At 40.0% G+C, this 13,783-nt stretch overlaps 5 protein-coding genes across 6 annotated transcripts; 3 read left to right on the forward strand and 2 right to left on the reverse strand.

The window, feature by feature from the left end:
- Positions 1–165: 165 nt before the first annotated feature.
- Arc42 (Activator-recruited cofactor subunit 42) lies at positions 166–1,692 on the reverse strand. Its single transcript, XM_967832.5, has 4 exons — positions 1,545–1,692; positions 1,113–1,489; positions 887–1,067; positions 166–838 (listed from the first exon to the last, which is right to left on the reverse strand). Exons 1-4 carry the CDS (start codon positions 1,690–1,692, stop codon positions 225–227), a joined length of 1,320 nt encoding a protein of 439 aa, XP_972925.2. The 3' UTR covers positions 166–224.
- Positions 1,693–1,796: 104 nt separating this feature from the next.
- Positions 1,797–2,340, forward strand: RpS27 (Ribosomal protein S27). Its single transcript, XM_967790.4, has 2 exons — positions 1,797–1,951; positions 2,045–2,340. The coding sequence occupies exon 2, from the start codon at positions 2,045–2,047 to the stop codon at positions 2,297–2,299; it is 255 nt and encodes an 84-aa protein (XP_972883.1). The 5' UTR covers positions 1,797–1,951; the 3' UTR covers positions 2,300–2,340.
- A 379-nt stretch (positions 2,341–2,719) lies between these two features.
- On the forward strand, positions 2,720–7,097 carry IntS2 (Integrator 2). Its single transcript, XM_008196294.3, has 3 exons — positions 2,720–5,676; positions 6,526–6,739; positions 6,787–7,097. The coding sequence occupies exons 1-3, from the start codon at positions 2,836–2,838 to the stop codon at positions 7,074–7,076; spliced, it is 3,345 nt and encodes a 1,114-aa protein (XP_008194516.1). The 5' UTR covers positions 2,720–2,835; the 3' UTR covers positions 7,077–7,097.
- Positions 7,098–7,645: 548 nt separating this feature from the next.
- LOC661549 (dnaJ homolog subfamily C member 5) lies at positions 7,646–12,645 on the forward strand. 2 transcript variants are annotated; one of them, XM_967700.4, is made up of 6 exons: positions 7,646–7,856; positions 7,915–8,206; positions 10,827–10,958; positions 11,189–11,239; positions 11,467–11,644; positions 12,044–12,645. In XM_967700.4, the coding sequence occupies exons 1-6, from the start codon at positions 7,834–7,836 to the stop codon at positions 12,079–12,081; spliced, it is 714 nt and encodes a 237-aa protein (XP_972793.1). In that variant the 5' UTR covers positions 7,646–7,833; the 3' UTR covers positions 12,082–12,645. The 2 variants fall into 2 exon arrangements, with proteins under 2 accessions (XP_972793.1, XP_015836237.1); XM_015980751.2 differs by lacking the exon at positions 11,189–11,239.
- A 28-nt stretch (positions 12,646–12,673) lies between these two features.
- LOC100142138 (gustatory receptor 71) lies at positions 12,674–13,770 on the reverse strand. Its single transcript, XM_001815201.4, has 2 exons — positions 12,985–13,770; positions 12,674–12,934 (listed from the first exon to the last, which is right to left on the reverse strand). The coding sequence occupies exons 1-2, from the start codon at positions 13,765–13,767 to the stop codon at positions 12,674–12,676; spliced, it is 1,044 nt and encodes a 347-aa protein (XP_001815253.3). The 5' UTR covers positions 13,768–13,770.
- Between the last annotated feature and the right edge of the window lie 13 nt (positions 13,771–13,783).

A 13,783-nucleotide genomic window follows, 5' to 3' on the forward strand; every position in this document is an offset into this window, starting at 1 on the left:
GCGGATTTAAGCCCCCCAAACCCATAAAACGCGGCACTCACTAACGCATTACGTTGCTCACTTGTGGGGGCACACGATCCTGGCCCCGTTAACGCCAAATAACACATTTTTTTACTGTGAGGTTATGTGACCAAAATTGGGGTATTAAGCCAATAAAACGCTCAATTAGGGCTTAAAAAATATATTGACACACGATACAGTACAGTACAAAACGATAAATCAGGTTATAGTCCCAACTCCTTGATCAAATTCCCTGCGATTACAAGTCGCTGTATTTCGCTTGTGCCTTCGTAAATTTCGGTGATTCTGGCGTCCCGATAGTGCCTTTCGGCCGGCATGTCCGAGACGTAGCCCATGCCCCCCAAAATTTGTATACACTGGTGGCTCAAATAAGTCGCAGCTTCGCTGGCCGCCAGCTTGGCCATGGCAGCCTCCTTGGTGAAGTTCTTGTGGTTGTCTTTAAGCCAGGCAGCCCTCCATGTCAAAAGCCGTGCCGCGTCCAAACGCAAGGCCATTTCGGCCAATTTATTTTGAATTGTTTGGAGCTTAAGGAGGGGCTTTCCGAAGGCCATCCGTTTGGAGGCGTATTCGGCAGCCACCTCGAGGGAGGCCTGGGCGATGCCTAGGGCCTGCGAGGCAATGCCGATACGGCCCGCATCCAGTGTCATCATCGCGATCTTGAAACCTTGTCCAGGTTCCCCCAAAAGGTTGGCTTTGGGGACTTGGCAGTCTTCGAAGATGAGGGAGCACGTGGAGGAGCCCCGAATCCCCAACTTGTCCTCCTTTTTGCCCAGTTCGAGCCCCTTTGTTGGCTTGGGGACGATTATCGCCGAAATGCCTGAATAAAAAATTAGAGTGGTTATGCAACCAATTATACAACCCGCACCTTTATGTTTTAAACTTTTGTCTGTTGTGGCCAAAACCACGGCTGCTTCACTCTCAAAGCCGTTAGTGATCCAGGCCTTGGTCCCATTGAGCATCCACTGGTCCCCGTCCAGCCTCGCCGTCGTGGAGGCAGCCCCCGCATCGGACCCGTTCCCCGGCTCGGACAGGGCAAAGCACCCCACCTGTAACACCAAATGAGCCCCTTTGCCTCAACTAACACAACACACCTTATCGCCGTTCGTAAACGGCGCGATAAATTTCTCCTTCTGTTCTTTATTTCCGAAATATTGAATCGGCCCTAAATACAACGAATTATTAACAGACATAATAACACCGGCACTGGCGCACCCTCTGGAAATCTCCTCCATGGCGATGGCGTACGCCACGTAATCTAGGCCCGTGCCCCCGAATTCTTCAGGGACGGCCACGGCCATGAGCCCCAATTCGCCCATTTTGCGGATCTGTTCTTTGGGGTACAGGTGCTCACGGTCGATTTTCGCCGCGATGGGCTTTAGCTCGTTGTCGGCAAAGTCGCGACAGGTCTTTTGCAACATTTGGTGCGTCTCAGAGAGGGCTGCCAGGGAGGCTATGCCCCGCGATTTGACTGCAATCAAGACGGCCGTGGATAAACAAATTTAGACGAATTAGGTAAAAATTACCATTTTGGGCCACAATTCGCGTGAAAACGAACATGATGTACTGTAAACTACACGGACGTGTACTTTGCTCGTTGATTATTAAATTGTTTAGTAAAAATTCCGTAAGTGGTTCCAAGGTTAGGTCAGCTGTCAAAACTGACAGCTGCATTTTTTACGAATTAATGGGCCCCCATTAAAGTCAGAGCCACGTTTTTATTGAGTCCAAGGGGCGCACGGTTAAATGGTCAATCAATAATTTATTTATTTATCAATTAAGGCGGGTTCTTTCGGCTCGTTGTGTTGGTAAGACGGCGTTATGGTGGTACCGCCTGTCATCTGTCACTTTCCTTTACACGGTTGATAGCCGAAGTCACCACGTGCGTTGTGGAAAAAATCAGCCTTTTTGAGTGTCCCAAGCGTTTAAAAACGTACGTAAAAGCGTAAAACGACCAAAAACATGCCTAGTCAAGTGTTTGTGGTGAAATTTTGGCGTATTTTGAGCAATGTTTGTGTTTTTCCAGATGCCGTTAGCAGTCGATTTATTGCACCCTTCTGCCGAAAAACAGAAGAAATCGCATAAGAAGAAGAGGTTGGTGCAACATCCCAATAGTTACTTCATGGACGTAAAATGTCCAGGATGTTACGCCATCTCTACCATCTTCTCCCATGCCCAGTCTGCAGTCCCCTGCAAAGGGTGCTCCACCATCCTGTGCACATCCACCGGGGGCAAAGCCCGACTCACGGAGGGCTGCAGCTTCAGGAGAAAGCAACATTAATGTAGTGTATTCATTTTTTCTAATAAATTTTATTGGGAGTAGCCGCTTTTTCATTCATCCTTCCAGCCACCGAATGGCCTTATTATCTCTTACACGCAAAAAAGGGAAAATGTAGCAAAATTGTGCAATGTTCTAGCGCCCGGAAATTGGCCTAGTGCCAAAAAATCAATAAACACAAGACCAAAAACCAAAAAGTCGTCGCAATCTATTCATTCAACCATGTCATTTGGCCCCAAATCCACAAAAAAAATAACTGCAGGTTCAGACCAGTTGAGACACGTTAGGCCAGTTGACACTTGTCAAAAAACATAACCACACTTATCAATTAATTAACGACTATCCAAGCCGTAGAATGCCCCCAAAGGGCGCAATTAAAGCCAAAACCCCTCAACCAGCCTCAATAAATAAAACAATCAAGTATTAATTATCGTTTTATTCAAAATCGTGGTCAAGCCGGAGCCGGTAAAGTAGATCGCTGTCGCGAGAGCGCACATAACCCCAAAAGTGCCGTAAACAAAGCCGGTTTGTGCGTGAAAATGTCGTTTAAGAAAGGCGTGGACCCCAAGGTGTTCCGCGCCATCCAAAACGTGGACATGCACCAGCTGTCCGAATGCACCGAGGTGGAGATCCGCCCCGTGTTGCCCTGTCTCGTGCGAATGGGGCTCATCTCGCCCCTCGACACGTCGAAAAAATGCACCACCATGAAGGTCGACATTCTCACAATCGTGTCCGGGATGGAACTGGTCAATTCGATCGTTGCCCTTCTTTCCATCGATTTCCATCGACTGGAAACCGAGGTCAAGAAGGAGCAGCAGCTGCGCCAGAAGGGCGTAGCCCTCCAGAACGACTCGATCCTGATCGGCAACTTATCAAACACCAGCATGGCCTTGGAGTACGAACGCAGCGACATGACCCGCCGTTTGAGCATCTTACTCGGGGAACTACTCTACGTCCAGAGCCAAATCCAGGACGAAAACTCGGACACGAGCTACATCAAGCCCTCGGAACTGTTCGACAACGACATTTTCGCCGAGGAATTGTCCGATATTATCTGCATAGCCTTGGCTGAACTCCCCATAACTCTAAACATTTTGACAATCACTGAAACCCTCCTCCACTTGCACAACGGCCCGCCCATCATTTGCCGAATCGTGGCGAACTTCCCCGACTGCTTCCGAGAGGTTTGCACCTACTTGATCCAAACGGGGGAAAAACAGGAAGAAACCAAACTGAGCACAGTCCGAGCCGCCACGATTTCCCTCCTCTGTAAAATGAATCCGAGCCAGGCTTTGACAATCCGAAGCAAGTGCGTCGAATTGTGCCGAATGCCCGCGCTCGCAATCACACTATCTCTGGACGGCGGGGAGGGGGACATGGTGGCGTTCATCTCCGGGCTGTTGCTAGGCAACGACCAAACAATACGCAACTGGATCGCGTTATTTATCCGGACTGGACAGAAAAAGAAGGGGGAGATTTCAAGCACCGCCCTTTTGCAACTAAGGGAGGAGTTGTTACGTCGCTTGCACGTGATTCTCGCCGCTTCTGTCGAAGGCCACCTATTGGACAGTCTCGTGGTTCAAGGCTCCGCCCTCTTGCGCCTCTATTGTGCGCTTCGCGGGATCGCAGCAATCAAGTTTCAGGAGGATGAAGTCACGGCATTGGTGCGTCTGTTGACGTCACACCCAAGCCCCACCCCGGCGGGCGTTCGCTTCGTTTCCATTGGTCTGTGCATGTTGATTGCCTGCCCCTCGCTGATTTCGCTGCAAGAGCACGAGCGACGTAGCATCGAGTGGGTGCAATGGTTGGTGAAGGAGGAGGCGTATTTTGAGTCGGCCAGTGGCGTTACTGCCAGTTTTGGCGAAATGTTACTACTGATGGCTATACATTTTCATAGTAACCAGTTGAGTGCCATCTGTGATTTGGTGTGTGCCACTTTGGGGATGAAAATCCCCATCAGACATAACAACATGACAAGGATGAAGCAAGTCTTCACGCAGGAGATTTTCACGGAACAAGTTGTAACCGCACATGCGGTTAAGGTTCCGGTTACGAACTCGTTAAGTGCGAATATGACCGGGTTTTTACCCATACATTGCATCCATCAGTTGCTTAAATCGCGCGCGTTTGCCAAACACAACGTGAATATAAAAAACTGGATCTATAAGCAGATCTGTACGAGTGTTAGTCCCTTACATCCAGTGTTGCCAATGCTAGTGGAAGTGTACGTTAACAGTGTTATAATGCCAACCTCACGGAACACTGAGACTAATAAGCCGTTGAGTGAGAATGAGATACGGCGCGTGTTTCAAAGTTCGATCTTTGGACAGTATTTCGACCACAAAAAGTCGATTTTTACCATGGATTTTGACCTAAATAGTGAGAATCAGGACGTTGTGGTGGATGGTACAAGTCTCACCCCACAACTCCTCCTCCTCTACTATCTCCTCCTGTACGAGGACTGTCGATTGGTTAACGCCCACATTTTGGCCGCGTTTAACCGCAAAATCAAGTTGTATAGTTCCGAATTTTTATCGGAACTACCAATCAAATACTTGCTACACCACGCCCAAAAAGACCAAAGCTCCTATTCGGGTCTTTTCGGGCCGTTGCTCAAACTCCTAGCTACGCATTTCCCCCACTTGACACTAGTGGAGGATTGGTTGGACGATATGTCCATCAAAACGGAGCATAAGCCAACCCACGTGACGCAAATAAGCGTCATTGAGGCTTTCAATGACTTGGACACTAACCCATCAAAGTGTGCCAAGCTTATGCAAACTTTACTCAAACAGCAAGCCATAGATATATGGCCATTTGCCGAGATTTTCACACAATTCGCCCGCAAGATCCTAAATGACAATGTCCCACGCTACTTACAAGACCTGTACAGAGACGTATGGTTACGCTTTAATACGGTACTTCCCCGCCGATTGTGGGTTCTAACCGTCAAAAACCTAGTCGATGATTTCTCAAACCTGACACGAATCGATGTCGCTGAGGATCCTCTCCAGATCATGCGATGCGATGAGCGTGTTTTTCGCTGTGCCCCTTTATATGCGATTGTTTTGAGGGTGTTGAGAGCAAGTCTCGCGTCGTCTCGCAGCCAACTAATGCAACATTTGCAAGCTAATCCGAGATTGGATCATGCGGGGCAAGTTTTAAATGAGAGTGATAGAGAGGAGATGTGTCGGGCGACCATTGCAGCACAGGAAAGTGCAGCTGTTCAAATGCTACTAGAAACTTGTATTGAGACAGATGAGGATCGTACGATTGGGGGGCAAAAGTGGGCACTTCAGGAAGTTAGGTCGTTGGTTTGTAGTTATCTACACCAGGTTTTTATCGCGGATACGATGTTGGCCAAACTGGTACACTTTCAGGTGAGTGATTGTGTACATCGCACTCGATATGGAATACACAGCGTGTTTCGTCTAAACCCCAAAGTTCTAATAAAGATATTTATCTGAAAGTTGGTACTCGGCCAAAATCCGTTGAGTTCAGTTGAAATGAAAATCTTGAAAATATTTTCAAGATGGTGGCACTTTTGGTTATACCGGAAGTTACTACTAACTTTCTTATTTTAAATGGAAATCTATGTTTTTTATTGCGTTTTTGGATTAGTTGAGTTATTTTAAGGCCGTTTTTATCAGCTTTCCCTATACCTAAGTTTAACCGTTTTCGAGATATTTAAGATTTTTTGAAAATTTTTGGATTTGCACCTGTCACTTAAAAAGTCGGTAACTCTTTTAGTTTTGAAGATTTAGAAAAAATGTTTGGAGAATTAAAAGACAAGGCTTACATCTGTCCTCCGGTGTGTTCAGAATTGGAAAAGAAGTTAACAAACCCAAAAATTTTAAGCTTAAGTTTGGACAACTTCAAGTACCCGTAACTTAATTTTTTCAAATGGGATGTCCTAATTTTTATTTTACTAGATGGAGGAGAATTTTTTTCTGCATCGATCTGTATTAGCATTCCCTATACCTATCTGTGATAATTTTCGATTTATGTTGGTTTTTTTGACATTGTAGAAAGTTTCTTACTAACCACAGCTATTTTTGCTCAAAATTCTGTTGTCCTTAAACCCATAGACCAAGCTCTTTACATCGCGCTCGATATGGAATATATTATTATGTTAAGACCAATAATTTAATTCGCACGTGTGAATTTAAATAATCATATTTATTGTGTTATTACTATATATTTAATATAGTTTTTGACGTTTATTTCAGGGCTATCCAAGCGAGCTGATCGAGGTGATGGTCAAAGGCGTGCCCTCCATGCACATCTGTTTGGATTTTTTGCAAGAATTAATGCAACAGCCAAGTCTCGATAAACAAATTTTTGCGATACAGTTGTTATCACACTTGTGCATACAATACGCGCTGCCCAAAAGTTTAAATTTATGTGTGGCAGCACTGAATCTACTTTACGCCCTACTTGGAAGTACGTTTTTTTTTTGGTGTGAAAATTTAGCAATTTTGTTTTCTTAGGTTTGTCGAGTAGTCAAAGGGTGCGCCTATTTCGCCCGATTTTACCCGCCTTGGTGCGCATAAGTGAAGCTTTCCCGCCATTGGTTGACGATATCGTCAATCTAATGATGCAATTGGCTAAGGTTTGCAAATCACAGGCGTCGCTAGCGTCGCATTTTGACGTCCACTTGGGCAAAGAGTTGGAAGTTTCAGCCGAGGAAAGCAAGGAGTTGTGTGTGTTAGTACAGGAGACGTTTAGTGATATTTTGGATAGGGCTGTCTTCAAATCGAAGATTTATAAGCAGGAATAAAGTTTGAAAAAAAAGTGAATGCGTTTTTATTTATTTGTTAACTTCAAGCACCCATAACTAATTTTTTCAAATGGGATATCTCAATTTTTTTCTACTAGATGGAGGAGATTTTTTTTCTGCATCGATCGGTATTAGCATTCCCTATACCTATCTGTGATAATTTTCGAGTTATGTTGGTTTTTTTGACATTGTAAAAAAATTCTTACTAACCACAGCTATTTTTGCATGGTTGGCTATAAAAACATTTCTGATTAAACAAACGACAAACTCTGTCAAAATTGTGTTGTCCGTCCTGCGAAAACAAAATAAATTCATTAAAAAAATTTAATTTCTCACATTTTTTCCATGTCAACCTATGAGAAAAAGCTAATGAATTTCTCAATCCTACAACTGCAAATTTAGTTTTAACAGATAATTAATTTCTTTATAGCTTTGTATGTGTAATAAATAATTTTTTGTGTGCCTAAAAGCCGAAAAAATCGTGCAACGCTCTAAATAATTGAAAATGCGTTTTTTTCCCGCCAATGATGTTTGGTTTAGTGGCGCCCCCCCCGGTAAAACTTGGTGACTTTGCGTTTGTCCCCACGTCAGCTTGACCACCGTCTGCCGTCATCGAACGGTTTTTATTGACAATTGCTGGTCGTGTTGTAAAAATCGTGCAAAATGCGGCTTTAGATCAAAGTATTTCCTATTCTCCCGCTTCCAGAGTCGATTTTGAGCGTTGTATGTGCGTTAAGGTTGGGAAAATCGCCACGGAATGGATTCAAAACGCAAACTATCGTAAGTGTCCACCTGTGTGTTGGGAGTCGGTGTGGGAAAGGCGGCGTTTTCTGTTTAGCACACAGGGGGATTCCCTGTACCAGATCTTAGCACTGCCCAAGACTGCGACGTCGGAAGAGATCAAGAAGACCTACAGACGGCTAGCGCTCAAGTACCATCCAGATAAGAATCCCAACAATCCGGAAGCGTCCGAGAAGTTTAAGGAAGTGAACAGGGCACACTCGATTCTGAGTGATCCGACGAAAAGGAACATTTATGATAATTACGGCTCGTTGGGGCTCTACATTGCCGAACAGTTTGGGGAAGAGAATGTCAATGCGTATTTTGTTGTTACGTCGACCTGGTGCAAGGTGAGTGTTTCTTTACCAAACAGTTTTAGGTAATCAATGGGTTTTTTATTGGCTGAAGATCAAGACGCGTATAATTTCACTTTTTTTTATTTTCCTGCTTGCTTGATTTGTATTGTGACTAATAAGCGTGTCAGAGATTACTTTGTTTATTGAAATTTATGCCCACACTTTATGGCGGCTTAAGATAAATAACCATTATAAGTTTCTCAGTAATGTTTCATAGAAATATTAAAAAAAAGAAAAAACGCAGAATTTCTAACAAGTTACTAGTTTTTAGTTTAGTTATTTTTTCCTCAATAACTATTAGTCGTAACATAATGTTCTCTTCTTATAAATAGCGATAATAAAAAGAGTTTTTTAACGATGGGATTTTCACAATTATTGTGAAATTATTGGATAAATAAACACTGGTAAATTTTTTTCTTTTTTTTTTTCTTTTCTCAATTACGCAAAACTATTCCAGATAAATTCGTTAAGAATTATCTCAAAAATGACAATATTTTTGACCAAAAATTTAAGTTTTTTTTTTGTTTTTATTAAACTATAATGAAAAAATCACCAAATTTGGTCAAAAATGAGCGAAAATTTACCTTTTCTAAGCAAAAACTTAATTGTTTCGCATAATTTCTATAAAAGTAGGCGAATAAATTACAAAATTATGTCAAAAATGATATAATTTTTGCAAGTTTTGAGAATTTAAACACGTTTTTTGACCAAAAATTTAGTTTTTCTGTTTGTTTTTATTAAACTATAACGAAAAAATCATCAAATTTGGTCAAAAATGAGCAAAAATTTACCTTTTTTGAGCAAAAACTTAATTATTTCGCAAAATTTCTTTAAAAATAGGTGAATAAATCACAAAATTATCTCAAAAATGACATTATTTTTGCAAGTTTTGAGAATTTAAACACGTTTTTTGACCAAAAATTTAGGTTTTTTGTCTTTTTTTATTAAACTATAACGAAAAAATCACCCAATTTGGTGAAAAATGAGCAAAAATTTACCTTTTTTTTAAGCATAAACTTAATTATTTCGCAAAATTTCTTTAAAAATAGGTGAATATATCACAAAATTATCTCAAAAATGACATTATTTTTGCAAGTTCTGAGAATTTAAACACGTTTTTTGACTAAAAATTTAGTTTTTTGTCTGTTTTTATTAAACTATAACGAAAAAATCACCAGATTTGGTCAAAAATGAGCAAAAATTTACCTTTTTCGAGCAAAAACTTAATTATTTCGCAAAATTTCTTTAAAAATAGGTGAATAAATCACAAAATTATCTCAAAAATGACATTATTTTTGCAAGTTTTTAGATTTTAAACACGTTTTTTGACCAAACATTCAGTTTTTTTTCTGTTTTTTTTTAAACTATAACGAAAAAAATCACCAAATTTGGTCAAAAATGAGCACAAATTTACCTTTTCTAAGCAAAAACTTAATTATTTTGCATAATTTCTTTAAAAATAGGCGAATAAATCACAAAATTATCTCAAAAATGACATTATTTTTGCAAGTTCTGAGAATTTAAACACGTTTTTTGACTAAAAAGTTAGTTTTTTTTGTCTGTTTTTATTAAACTATAACGAAAAAATCACCAGATTTGGTCAAAAATGAGCAAAAATTTACCTTTTTTGAGCAAAAACTTAATTATTTCGCAAATTTTTTTTTTAAAATAGGTGAATAAATCACAAAATTATCTCAAAAATGACATTATTTTTGCAAGTTTTTAGATTTTAAACACGTTTTTTGACCAAACATTTAGTTTTTTTTCTGTTTTTTTTAAACTATAACGAAAAAAATCACCAAGTTTGGTCAAAAATGAGCAAAAATTTACCTTTTCTAAGCAAAAACTTAATTATTTCGCATAATTTCTTAAAAAATAAGCGAATAAAACACAAAACTATCTCAAAAGTTGCAAGTTTTGAGAATTGAAACACGTTTTTTGACCAAAAATTTTGCTTTTTTCTATTTTTTTTCAGGTTTTCATAAGGAGTTAGATAATTTAAGGCGCATTCTGATGCTTTTTTCAATTTTTCCGATCAAAACGCAAAAAACCACTTGACATTTTCATTTAACGCCTTTTATGGCGGAACTAGAAGATAAAATCTAATTTCATTGTAAAAAGATATAATTTAAATAGATAAGAGGTGCTTCATCAATCATTAGTCACACTTTTGACGCCTTATTTTAAATAAAAAATTGAAATTAAAGAATCGATTTTCTATTCACACGCCTCATTAGTAAAACAAAAAGGCAAAGTCGGCTGATAAGCGATCGTTTGTGCTTTAATTAAACCAATTGTATCAACTAACCACTATCAATAATTATGAAACGAATCAAGCAAGCGTAGCGTTTTTTCCATACGCTACTTTGATCCGATAATACAAAGTCAATTCATGATCGTAACAACAATAAATCTTGCTCGCTTCTAAAGATAAAAACAAAATAATCACAAAATGAGACCTCGTGATAAATGCATCACACGCTATGAAAGATGCCCGATAACCTAAATTGTCCGATTTGGTGCTACTATTGGTCTCAAACAAAATTACTAGGCGATGATTTTAGGGTTATTATTTTATTGGTGTTTTTAATTAATCAATTTATTTTTTTTTCAGGCCCTGTTCGTCGTTTGTGGTATCCTATCGTGTTGTTACTGCTGTTGTTGTTTGTGTTGTTGTTGCAATTTCTGTTGCGGCAAATGCAAACCACGACCACCGGAAGAAACCGGCGATTATCACACGTTGAATGTAAGTTTTGTTGTTTAATTTTTTGCATGCTTTCTTGTGTGTTTTCTTTATTATTGGCTACGCCACCTTGACTAAGGTAAGTTGTGATTTGTAGGAGACATCGGGGGGGAGGGGGTTTTTGTTGCCGGGCCGGTAATACAGAACTCTACTTACCATTTCCTTTTCATTGTTTTTTTATAATTTATTTATTATTTTTTGTTGGTCGTTCTCATACGTAGTGATGTTTTCAGCGAGAACAAGGTCCAAGTAATGAACCTGTCACGATCCAGCCAGGTAAACGGGTGAGTCTTGCTTTTAACAAATGAATTTTTACAATTGGACGCCTTAACCTCAAAAACGATTCTTTTGCTTTAGTACCTTTCCCACCCACGTGGTTACGGTAAGACACTTGTACCATACTTTTGTACAGAGTGTTTATTTTTCCTTCCCCCTCCTCGCCCTGGTCCCGCGTTTTGTTTTGTTTTTTTATTGGTCAAATCACTCGATGTGTCATTGTTTGTGATTGCAGGAGGACGGCTCTGATGATGAATTGGCCGGTTCGCCTAAAAACGATTCGGCAACGATCACAACACAACCGTCTCCCAAAAAGGGCCCCAATGCCCCCGTTTACGCCATGCCGCCGCCAACGTCCAATTTGGGCGAAAGCGCGGCCCTAAATCAGGGTGACGTGCCCGTCTACACGCCAGGTGAGAGAGAGGGGGAATTTTAATTTTTCACGACCAACGCGGTAAACAAATTTCGAAATTTGGCGCACCCCCCACGAATTTTCGCGAAAATTTACCGGAAAAACGCGTCTAGTGTGCAATTTACCGCGAAATTCGCGCGTTTTGAGTGGTTTGGGGCGATTTAACCCCTAAAATGCCAATAATTGTGAAATGTCATTCGGTGGCAAGATGGCGTCTGAGTCAAAATTACCACAAAAATCACAATTTTAGCGGAATTTTTGTCAAAAACGAGTGAAATAATAAACGTTTCGTTACGTGTTCAAAATGAATGAAGTGAGTTTTGGTTGTTTTCGTTCTTAGTGTGAAATAAAATTCGTAAGCCGAGTTGGCACAGGTAAAAATGTGTTGGTACCGTTTCAGGAATGACGAATTCGCCAACGAAAAGCCAGCAATGGTGAGGGGAGAGAGTCGATGTTAACAACCACCAAGCTCTTGAATCCTCTAGTCATGAGAAATAATAAAAACGCGACTTAAATTCGCCTGAATTTACACTTAAAAAAGTATTTTTTGTCTCCTTGTCTTACCATTTATCGACACACATTTAAAACTATTAGCCAAGTTTAAAATAATAAATGAGAGTACGAATTTTTTGTAGCAAAACTCGTGTCATGTTTGTTAGCACGTAAAGGGGTTATATTTACGTCCTTTTTATTGTTTTATTTTTTCGTTTGTTTATTTATTGAGGACTCGATGAGTTCTAGTATTGTATGCTACTTTTGGCAGTTTGTTGTAAAAGGGGTATTTCATTACTTGCTGTTAGTGTTAAATTCGAGTTTTGAATGATTATTATCGATTAGGTAAGTTGTGAGGACACCTGTTTGTAAAAATAATAATTGCATCACTAGTTAAAATCTGTAATTTTACTATTTATGAATGTATAATTGTTAAACAAACGATTATTTTAGCTTAGATATTATACAGCAACTTGAATGTACATTATCAATTAAATTGCGTAACAACAATTTTTTGCTTTCATTTCTCCCAAGTCAGTCAGTGTTTATTATTAAACTGTATAATAATAATAAAAAACGTAGTCACGTTACCGATTATTTGCAGTAATGTTGTTTTATTAATGGAGAAAAAACCAGCCGCCGAAAAATCGGGATAATTATTCAAAACCACATTAATAAATTCGGAAATATTTTTCTTCTCGTTTGGAAACACTTGTCGAATTTTATAAGCCAACAAAAGTGTAGTTTTTACTTCCTCCAAAACCGCATCACACGATAATATCAAAGTTACGGTACCAACCTAAAAATTAAAACCGGTATTTTCCAAAAAAACAAATTCCCCCAACTCACATTTATCATAAATGCAACGCCAACGTTTGCAACAACCACTCCAATGTATTGTTTTTTGTCGTAACCGAAATTATTATTAAAAACCTCATCAATATAGTTCAAGACCATCAAACTGGAGTATAAAATAATCATAATTATGGGCCACCCAAAAAACTCATTAAAAATCATATTCAACTCTTTAATCGAACACACCAGACCCTCCATTTTTTTCGCGAAAAAACGCCTATTTTGCAACTGTTCCGTCAACAACAAATTGATATTTCGGTACTTCCCCCGAAAAATACACACAATAACGCATAGAAAATAAGTGTAGTAAAATTGGAAATAGAGTTGGACCGCTTCAGCCAGGTATTCCCTGAAGTAACCAAAACCTAAAATATCGGTCCAGACGTAGCCTGAATAAAGCGCAACCAGTAAATAAGTTAAATTTGGCGCCAAAAATCTGCCAAAAGTGTGACAGTTGTAGACTAGTTGGTGATTTCCCAGTAATTTTGACATAAGTTGGCAGTACTGTTGCCGTTTACACAAAACGGGTGCCAGGACTGTGTAACAACTGAAGGCGTTGACAATTGTCCCCATTACCATGGCAACGATTGACTTGGTTTCGCTGATTTTGGCATAAATAGGTTGTCGGTAGTAAATAATCGAGAGTGCCGAGGGTGTCACCAGGGCCGTAACGACACAAAGGGCGTAAATTTTGGCCCTGGTTTTGGGTCGTGACGGTGTCATTGCGAAAAATTCGCCAATTGTCACAATTAATCGCAGTAGGTTGTGGTCTGTCATTTTACGCCGACTGTTT

Source organism: Tribolium castaneum, chromosome 8 (assembly GCF_031307605.1).
Source record: "Tribolium castaneum strain GA2 chromosome 8, icTriCast1.1, whole genome shotgun sequence".
Lineage (NCBI taxonomy): Eukaryota > Metazoa > Arthropoda > Insecta > Coleoptera > Tenebrionidae > Tribolium > Tribolium castaneum.

What these genes read in the sequence shown, in the direction of transcription:
- Arc42 (XM_967832.5), bottom strand. Translation starts at nt 1,692, where the DNA reads ATGCAGCTGTCAGTTTTGACAGCTGACCTAACCTTGGAACCACTTACG. An exon ending in GCGAATTGTGGCCCAAAATG is followed by an intron (nt 1,490 to 1,544) that starts GTAATTTTTACC and finishes TCTTGATTGCAG; the next exon opens with TCAAATCGCGGGGCATAGCC. An exon ending in CAAAAGTTTAAAACATAAAG is followed by an intron (nt 839 to 886) that starts GTGCGGGTTGTA and finishes TTTTTTATTCAG; the next exon opens with GCATTTCGGCGATAATCGTC.
- RpS27 (XM_967790.4), top strand. Translation starts at nt 2,045, where the DNA reads ATGCCGTTAGCAGTCGATTTATTGCACCCTTCTGCCGAAAAACAGAAG.
- IntS2 (XM_008196294.3), top strand. Translation starts at nt 2,836, where the DNA reads ATGTCGTTTAAGAAAGGCGTGGACCCCAAGGTGTTCCGCGCCATCCAA. An exon ending in CCAAACTGGTACACTTTCAG is followed by an intron (nt 5,677 to 6,525) that starts GTGAGTGATTGT and finishes CGTTTATTTCAG; the next exon opens with GGCTATCCAAGCGAGCTGAT. An exon ending in ACTTTACGCCCTACTTGGAA is followed by an intron (nt 6,740 to 6,786) that starts GTACGTTTTTTT and finishes TTGTTTTCTTAG; the next exon opens with GTTTGTCGAGTAGTCAAAGG.
- LOC661549 (XM_967700.4), top strand. Translation starts at nt 7,834, where the DNA reads ATGGATTCAAAACGCAAACTATC. An exon ending in CGATCCAGCCAGGTAAACGG is followed by an intron (nt 11,240 to 11,466) that starts GTGAGTCTTGCT and finishes TTGTGATTGCAG; the next exon opens with GAGGACGGCTCTGATGATGA. An exon ending in CGTGCCCGTCTACACGCCAG is followed by an intron (nt 11,645 to 12,043) that starts GTGAGAGAGAGG and finishes GTACCGTTTCAG; the next exon opens with GAATGACGAATTCGCCAACG.
- LOC100142138 (XM_001815201.4), bottom strand. Translation starts at nt 13,767, where the DNA reads ATGACAGACCACAACCTACTGCGATTAATTGTGACAATTGGCGAATTT. An exon ending in GCGTTGCATTTATGATAAAT is followed by an intron (nt 12,935 to 12,984) that starts GTGAGTTGGGGG and finishes TTTAATTTTTAG; the next exon opens with GTTGGTACCGTAACTTTGAT.